At 38.6% G+C, this 8,979-nt stretch overlaps 1 protein-coding gene across 1 annotated transcript; it reads right to left on the bottom strand.

Moving 5' to 3' along the window:
• Positions 1 to 780: 780 nt before the first annotated feature.
• Positions 781 to 8,576, bottom strand: LOC140174477 (uncharacterized). The gene is made up of 4 exons (XM_072199297.1): positions 8,388 to 8,576; positions 8,085 to 8,148; positions 2,029 to 2,145; positions 781 to 1,040 (listed from the first exon to the last, which is right to left on the bottom strand). Exons 2-4 carry the CDS (start codon positions 8,124 to 8,126, stop codon positions 879 to 881), a joined length of 321 nt encoding a protein of 106 aa, XP_072055398.1. The 5' UTR covers positions 8,127 to 8,148; positions 8,388 to 8,576; the 3' UTR covers positions 781 to 878.
• Positions 8,577 to 8,979: the final 403 nt, after the last annotated feature.

The raw sequence follows: 8,979 nt of genomic DNA, 5'->3' as shown, positions 1-8,979 counted from the left end.
ACTTATTTATATACAAATTATACCAAAAATACCTTCTCTTTTTTTTTTTTTTTACTTTCAAAATATCTTATCATAAGAACATACAAAAAAAGAAATAGATAAAATAAAACAGAAATAGTAGTAATATATATATATATATATATATATATATATATATATATATATATATATATATATATATATATATATATATATAAGGGTAAAGTACTAAATTGGTCCCCTATGTTTGGGCGTAATTCTGTTTTAGTCCTTAAGGTTTAAAGTATCCTATTTGAATCCAAAAAAGTTTCATATAGCATCAATTTAGTCCTACAGTGAGGTCAAACTTAAATAATTAATGGAATGTCCTACATAACAACAGTACAATAACAAAATCGATAACTTGGAGAACAAGTACAAGCTTCCAGAGGCACAAAATCAACTGTTGATGCATCAATATATTTATTTATTATTTTTATTATAATATAAATAAAATATTTTCTATAGAACTAAAGAGAATGATAAATAAATATATTGATGCATCAACGGTTGATTTTGTGCCTCTGGAGCTTGTACTTGTTCTCCAAATTATCGATTTTATTTTTGTACTGTTGTTATGTAGGACATTCCGTTAATTATTTAACTTTGACCTCATTGTGGGACTAAATTGATGCTAAATGAAACCTTTTTGGATTCAAATAGGACACTTTAAACCTTAAAGATCAAAATAGAATTACGCACAAATATAGAGGACTAATTTAGTACTTTACCCTATATATAATTCAATTTCCATCATTCAAGTATTCATTATGATCATGTAAAATTTTATATTTTTGTGAATTCATGGAATATAATTTGTATCTTTATTATATCATGGTACACCATAAAAAATCACAGGACTATGTAATTTGTGTCTTTATTGTGTTGCAGCCTCCCATTTTCTGAACCAGTATAGGGTTCCACAATAATAAGAGATCAACAATAACAATAATAATTACCGGTTTCTGAGCCGAAAAGAATTTTGAAAGAGCAATGTCTGGTAATTGGTACCGAACCAATGTCTAGATTGAAAAAAAAAATAATCATCACACAAATTGAACCATTATATCAAAAATGATAATTTTAGAGGTTATATAACCATAGTGGAGTAGGGGCAACGTTTTGATATACCAATCAAAACCATTTGATACATGAATCAAGAAAGGAAAGATTCCCTTAAACAAGAAATTATTAATTTCAAAACATTAGATACAGTACAAATTTAAAAGCAAAACCCAAAGAAAATTTATTATGCTGTGTTTTTGTTTTTGCTTGTTTAGAATCACAAGCTACTTAATCAAAGTTTCTGTAGACCCATTTGAAAATTGTTAGCTCAAGCACTGGTGCTTGATTTGAAGCTCAAATAATTTAAAACATAGTTATTTTTCAGTGAGAATTTTAAACAATTTGCAAGGATCTTCTTAAAAGATACAAAATTGAAAATTTCCTCTCTACCAAACAAACTAACAATACAACAAATAAGGTGTTGGGTTCTCACCTAAAAGCTCCGAAGCCATGTTTAGAAGTACATTCTAAACTCTATTTCATAACTTCCTTCACCTCTGTAAAATTTTGTCCTTCCTTTGGCAAGAAAATTGATAGTAAGCATAGCTCACTCTAATACTAAGGAAGTTCGCAATGTTTATTCTTCCCAAATTCTTTATCATTACACCTATGTCTTACTTGATTATAAACCTACATGCTACTGTAGCTTAAAATTTATAAATGAAAAGAAAATCATGAGACAAGTTTTGAAGTAGAAAGTCCTTTTTTTATTACAAGATTTGTAAGAGTATGGCTTTTATAATGTTGCCACCCAACTTAATTATCTTTTATATATATATATATATATATATATATATATATATAGATCAATCCAATGCTAACTAATTGGTAATCCTCTTGTAAGGACTATTCTTTGCCAAAGAGATTAAGGGATGTGATTAATAGCCGGAAGCAGGGAACATAATAAACTAATAGCAGACGATTAAATCATTCTATGTGACTAACCTTCCCAGAATCACTAGGATTTTCAGCATAGATTAGATGCGAAGGTGGGAGGAGATTCACATCCAAAGGCTCATAAACTCCATGTCTCAGTTTATCCATGTTTTCCTTGCTGAAATCCTATAAAAGCACCCAAACAAAGTTAAATGACTTATTAGCATTCATTCATCATTCTACAACAAGATTTTTTTTTTTTTTTTGGTGTCTAAACAAGGAAAGAAACAAAGCAAAAACTATCCTAAATCCGAGCGGATGATTCGTTGAAGATCAACACAAGGCTCAGACCAAATAACATGATTAGAGTTATTCTTGGCACTATATTTAGCCATCCAATCCGCAGCTCTATTTGCTTCTCGGGACACCCATTCAACGTGAACAAGCCAAGGACGAGATAAAAGCTCCTGAATCTTGTGAACCAAATCTGTTACTTCAGATGAATACCCACTTGTAAGCTCATGCATGATGGGCAGAATGTCAAGGCAATCCGTTTCACATATAATATCCCTCAAACCGCAATCCCAAGCTAAAACCAGCCCCCTCCAAGCAGCAAATAATTCACATCTGATTATAGACCAAGGGGGAATGCTTCCAGAGCAGCCCGAGATCCAATCTCCCTTAGAATCTCTAATAATACACCCAAATCCAGCTAAATTTGAATCCATATACAAGCTTGCATCACAATTAACTTTAAAACTATTACCTACCGGTGGTTCCCAACACAGGCAATTTCGGAGAGACCTAAAGGCATTGCTTCGATTCCTGTAAACCTGTAAGTCCTTGGCGGTAATTCTGGCCAAGGCAACAACCTTGTGGTCTGTCCAAGGGTTGTCAGTATTGAATATGTCATTGCACCTATGTCTCCATACCCACCAAAGTCCTGCACCAAAGGACGCCTCATTGTTAGCCAAGGCCTTCCGAAACCACTCTTCAAGAGCAGTACCAGTCGTCGAGTCCAGGATACTAGGATCCAACATATACCAAATTGCCTTTGATCGTTCACAGTCTCTAAGGCAATGCTCCATAGTCTCCTGCGCCTTGTTACATCTCTTACACATATCTGAAGAAGCTAAATGCCGCTTGAATCGAAAGGTCTCAGTTGGTAGAGCATCATGTAAGCCAAGCCACATAGTAAATTTGAACTTCTCTGGAATGTTTGTGTTCCACAACCAGTTCCAATTACTATTGGCATTCCAATTTAATGCTTTCTTTAATAACCATCTGTAACCCTCCCTTGCACTATACTTTTTTGATGCTGCAGGCCACCACTCCCACTGTGGCTCCAACTCAGTCGAACTAGGATATCTCAGACCACAAATAAACTGCTTAATCTCATGCGGAATAGGCGTGGTAAGACTATCAACCTCCCAAGACACCCCTTTCCACAAGTCAGCCACCATGAAATCTGATTCAGAAATATGTACATAAGGAACAAGGTTGCAAAGTTTACCAAAAGGAGTCCACTCATCATACCAAACTGATTTGTGGACATCTCCAATATTCCAATGAAGCCCTTCCTTGAGATGCTCATAGGCACTAACAATGTTCTTCCAGGTAGCCGATGAAGAATTTCTACTGTTTCCGTTCATACCAGATTGATTCCTGAGATATTTATGCTTCAAAACCTGCACCCATAACTTCTCACTATTGTTTAGACAATCCCATACCAACTTTCCCAAAAGCGCCATGTTAGCACAGGAAGTATCCCTAATACCCAATCCTCCTGCCTTTTTAGGAGTTATGGCGACCTCCCACCTGACCAGAGGCAGCCCTTTTCCAGTCGCTTGGCCTTTCCACAAGAACTGTCTCATTAAGGAATCAATTTTATTACATGCATACTTCGGGAGAAGAGAAATTTGCATTTCATAAACTGGGATAGAGGTCATAACCGATTTAACAAGACAAAGCCTCCCTGCCTTATTTAGTAGGCGTCCTTTCCAACTGGAGAGCTTTCTCGAAATTTTTTCAATAACCTCCTGAGCCGTCTTCCTGGAAGCTCTGGCATGACCGATGTTAATTCCCAGATATTTACCCAAATCATTGCAGAAACGGATGTTAGAGACCCCTGAGAGAACCTCTTTTCTCCTCTCCGACACCCTCTTGGAACACTGGGCCTTTGACTTATGAAGATTTACCTTTAAACCTGACGCTCTAGAAAACAAGTCCAAACAATGCATGACCTCTATTACTTGAGCTTTTGATGCCTGACAGAAAAGCAAAAGATCATCTGCAAACATCAAATGAGAGAGTCGTGGTCCGTTCCTAGAAACCGCAACTGGGTTCCACAAACCTTGGGAAACTCTATGAGAGATAAAGCAAGCAAGCATTTCCATACAGAGTACAAATAGATAAGGAGACATAGGATCTCCTTGCCTCAACCCTCTCTTTGGATTGAAATTTTGGAGCCTGTTCCCATTCCACAAAACTGCCAATGAAGAGGAAGTCACACAATTCAATATAAGATTAATGGTAGCCTTTGGAAACCCAAACCGGACCAAAGTAGCTTCCAAAAAACGCCAGTCTACCCTGTCATAAGCTTTTTCCAAATCAATCTTGAATGCCATGGTCCCTTTTCGAGACTTGGTGTTCCTCATGAAGTGCATAATCTCCTGAGCAATGATAATATTCTCTGTGGTTCCTCTTCCTGGAATGAACCCTCCTTGCAAAGGACCAATGATCTCCGACAGGAAAGGTCTGAACCTGTTAACTAGAACCTTTGTGACAATTTTATAAATTACATTACATAAGCTAATAGGCCGAAACTCCCGTAAGGAAGAGGGAACTTCCACTTTAGGAATTAGAACAATTAGAGTATCGAAAATAGCCGCATTCATTGGCTCACCCTCAAAAGCTCGCTTGACCAGTCCACACACATCGTTGCTAAGAGAGTCCCAGAACTCTTTGTAGAAAATTGCTTGAAATCCATCTGGCCCTGGGGCTTTAAACGAACTCATGGTCATCACAGCTCTTTTAACCTCTTCAGACGTCACCGGTTCCACTAACTTTTGACAAGCCTCAGTACTAAGAGACGGACAAGGAAAAGGCCCCATGGCGTCCAGGTCAATATCCTCCCTTGTAGAAAAGAGCTTTTGAAAGAAAGAATTTGCCGCCATTTCTAGAGTCGTAGTCTCCGTGGCCCAAGACCCATCCTCCAAAAATAACCCATGGATTTTGTTCCTCTTTCTCCTGATAACTGTCTGCAGATGAAAAAATTTTGTATTTCTGTCTCCACATCTCACCCATTGTTCTCTAGATTTTTGATACCACAACAGCTCTTCTTGAAGAAGGACAGCATTCAGTTCCTGATGCAAAACTTGCTCTTTTATCCTAAGCTGTTGATCCTCCCGACTCTCTAGAGTAATCTGGACGTCATTCAAAAGCCTCTCCAACTCCCTTTTCTTAACAAAAATATTACCAAAAACCTTTTTATTGAAGCTAGTTGCCTCTTTTTGAACCTCCAACAAACATTTGACTACATCCGGAGCTCCTCTATTCCAAGCTGTATCAACAACATTCCTAAAAAGAGGATGAGTCATCCACGCAGCCTGGAATCTGAACGGACGATGGCCCTTGGTAGCCCTCTTTGCCATCTTGCACCTAGTGAATAATGGGCAATGATCAGAGTGAAGGCGCGCCAGCACCTCAGTATAAGCCTCCGGAAACATTAGTCGCCAGTCCTGGTTGATGACTGCTCTATCAAGCTTCTTAGCCACCTGCACCCCACCTTTCACCTTCCTGTACCAAGTGAATCTTCTCCCAATAGCCCCCATATCAAACAGCCCACAATCCTCTAATATTTCCGCAAATTGTTCTGCTCTGGCAAGTCTAAACTGCCCCCCTCTAACTTCACTCTGCCACAGAACATCATTAAAGTCCCCTAACACAATCCAAGGTCCGTGGATCATATTAGCAATCCTTGTCAAGTCACCCCACAGTTCTTTACGCCGATGTATATGCGGATTAGCATACACCGCACTGCAGTAACTAGATGTATTGCCCATAGTGATTTCAAAACTGATACATTGATCAACTACATCCAATACTCTCACAGAAATATTTGAATTTGAACATAAAACCCAGATACCCCCACTATGACCATTAGCCTCAACAATACCAACACCCTGGTAACCTAGATTATTCCAAAAAGATTTCATCCTCTCGAAAGCAATATGGGTTTCAAACAGAATGAAAAAAGTAGGGTGAAATTTATTCACTAACTCCTTACTATGAACCCGGGCCAATTTATTAGAGGCACCTCTAATATTCCAAAATAGAAAGCTTAAATCTAAATAATCCATAAAACAATTTGTATTGTAAAATGACCAACCTCAGCTGAAGTCCCTAACGAGATGATGAAGATCCACCATTATATCCCCCTGAGACTTGCTTGTCCTTGTCCAGTTGTTGCCCAGTTTGTCTGTGTCCCTCCACTAACAACCCTTCCAATTCACCGATTTGCTGCTTGCTGGTGTCGCCAAGGCAGTCCGGAGTCGACGGCGAATTCTGCAAAGAAGAAGGGCGCAACCTCTTGTGTCCGTTTTTGATAATGGCAGTGAAAGTCGGCACCGCAACGGAGATAGCTTTGCCCTTCACCCCTTGCTGTTTGGAAGATGCCATGCGTGCCTTAGATCCGCTAACCGACCCGGTCTTCACCCCTGATTCGACTCCTCTCATACGTAGCCCAAAGTCACGGTTCTGGTCAAATTTCTGATTTGAGCGCACCGGCACTTTGTCCTTAGAGGTTTGTTGGACTTTATTTGATTGGCTCAATTTTCCTCTCCTTTTACCGCTGACTTTGGTCCAGCCAGCCTCATTTTCCAAATGCTGGGACCCCACTTCCTTCCTATGCAACGTATCATCTAATTCCTCCCCAATTTCTGCAACTATCACTGACTCTTTGGGATTGCATCCAAATTCAAAAATTTTCTCTTTTGAGGCTTCCTGTGGCTGCACCACTCGGGCCGCCGTCTCGGTCACTGATGTTTCCTTTCGATCCATCCTTTCTGACTCTATTGAGGTCATTCTGCAGTCAGTTGCTGGATGTCCGAAACAATTGCACTTGTCACAAATAAGGTGTAAGCATTCATACTCTACCTTATATTCAAACTCATCGACAATCACACTCCGGACCACCGGCAAACCAAGATTAATTTGCACGCAAGCCCGAGCAAATTTTCCCCTCTCTGCCAACTTAGTAGCCAGATCCACCTTGACTGGTCTCCCCACAGCAGAAGCAATTCTCATCATGGCTTTATCATGATAGTACCATATGCTCAAACCAGAGATTCGAATCCAAACCATAGTCTCCCCGAAGGTATCCTCACAAGGTTTAAAATCCGGTGTCCATGGCTTGACCGCAATATAGTGACCGAAGATCATCCATGGCCCCCCTAGTAAAACCTTCTCTCGATCGTCCATGCGATCAAATTTAACGAGGAAGTACCCAAAACCCACATCCAAGATTTCATATCCACCGGTGATCCTCCATACCCCTTTCAGTTTGTGAAACATTGCCGTGTAACTAAGGTTTTTTCCAAGAACCTTAATCACAATTGCTTCCTTGTATGGTTCAGAAAGGATGTTCCTAGCCTCTTCGGAGAAGCAAACTCTTGGAGGCATAGGATCTCCTTGTTTTCCAGTGACCACTGCCATGGAATCCTCATCTAGAGCTTCAGCCCGGTTTATCCCTGTGGCTACCGTAGAACCAATAACCTTGTCACGGAACGAAATCTTGGAAGTTACCCTAGGACTAAGGTCGCCCTTACTTGATCCCTCCTTTACACCTGATGCAAACCCTCCCACACTCTCCCCCTTATATCTTTCGATGGCATGGCCATCTTCTTCACCGTGTTTCACCCTCAAACGCTCTCTCCCGCTCTCTCCTTCGCTCATTCTCTCTGAGTACAGAGTACGTACTCTTGCTCTGCTAGGGTTTTTTATCTCACGAATCACAATTAGATACAGTATTTCTACAACAAGATTTAATAACATCTATAACGAGCGCCATCAGAAAATAACATTAAAAACAAAAAAGGTGGTTTTATGAGATGGATGAAGCATACCTTCTTCAAGAGCAATTGTAACAAAAGATGGATGGGAAACATTAAATAAAATTCGACGGTAAATCTGACAATTAAACAAAATTAAAAAGCATAAACAATTAAACAAATTAAACAAATTCAGCAAATAGGAACAAAAAGAGAATCAAATATGAGGTATTAAACAGGAACAATTAAACAAATTCAACAAATGTTTATTAAAAAAAATTCAACAAACTCTCATCCAAACAAGAAAAGAAACAGGAACAGAGAGAATCAAACATGAACAAAAATAGAAGTAGAAACAAAAGAATCAAACAAACTCACATCAAATTCAATGGGGACGGCGCAGCGACGGGATGCCAGCGAAAGAGACGGCGATGACAAACGCGAGTGAATGAGCGAAGGGAATGGCGATGGAGGAGCGGCGTGGCATTCTGCGAGTAGTGGAGCACATCAGGATTATGATAAGTGACGGCGGACGACCACGCGACAGATGCCAAGCGGAGGAAACGCAGCGATAAGGGAGCTCAGCGAAGAACTTAGGACAAGGTATGAGTGTGGTACAATGTGAAGGAGTATTTTGGAATTTTAAAAAAATTAAAGTCTCTTTAATTAGGTTTTTAATTTTAACAGTGAGAATATTCGTTTTTTTAATAGAATTGTTTATTATTTTAAATTGTCATGATTAGGATTAAATTGAAAATAAAATTATAATATAAAAACTTAATTGAAAAGAAAAAAATATAAAATAATTAAAAATTTAATAAAATTATAAAAACTAACAAAGTAATTAAACTAAAAAATAAATTAAAAGACAACCGTGTTTAAAAATGAAATTAGCTTACTTAATACTTTGACTAAATTTGACTTTAGTGTATAAATCCCTTTGTATTATTGTATATTCTTTCAAAGTATA

Source organism: Arachis hypogaea, chromosome 7 (assembly GCF_003086295.3).
Source record: "Arachis hypogaea cultivar Tifrunner chromosome 7, arahy.Tifrunner.gnm2.J5K5, whole genome shotgun sequence".
Taxonomy (NCBI): domain Eukaryota; kingdom Viridiplantae; phylum Streptophyta; class Magnoliopsida; order Fabales; family Fabaceae; genus Arachis; species Arachis hypogaea.
This window is presented reverse-complemented; position numbering and strand designations above follow the sequence as displayed.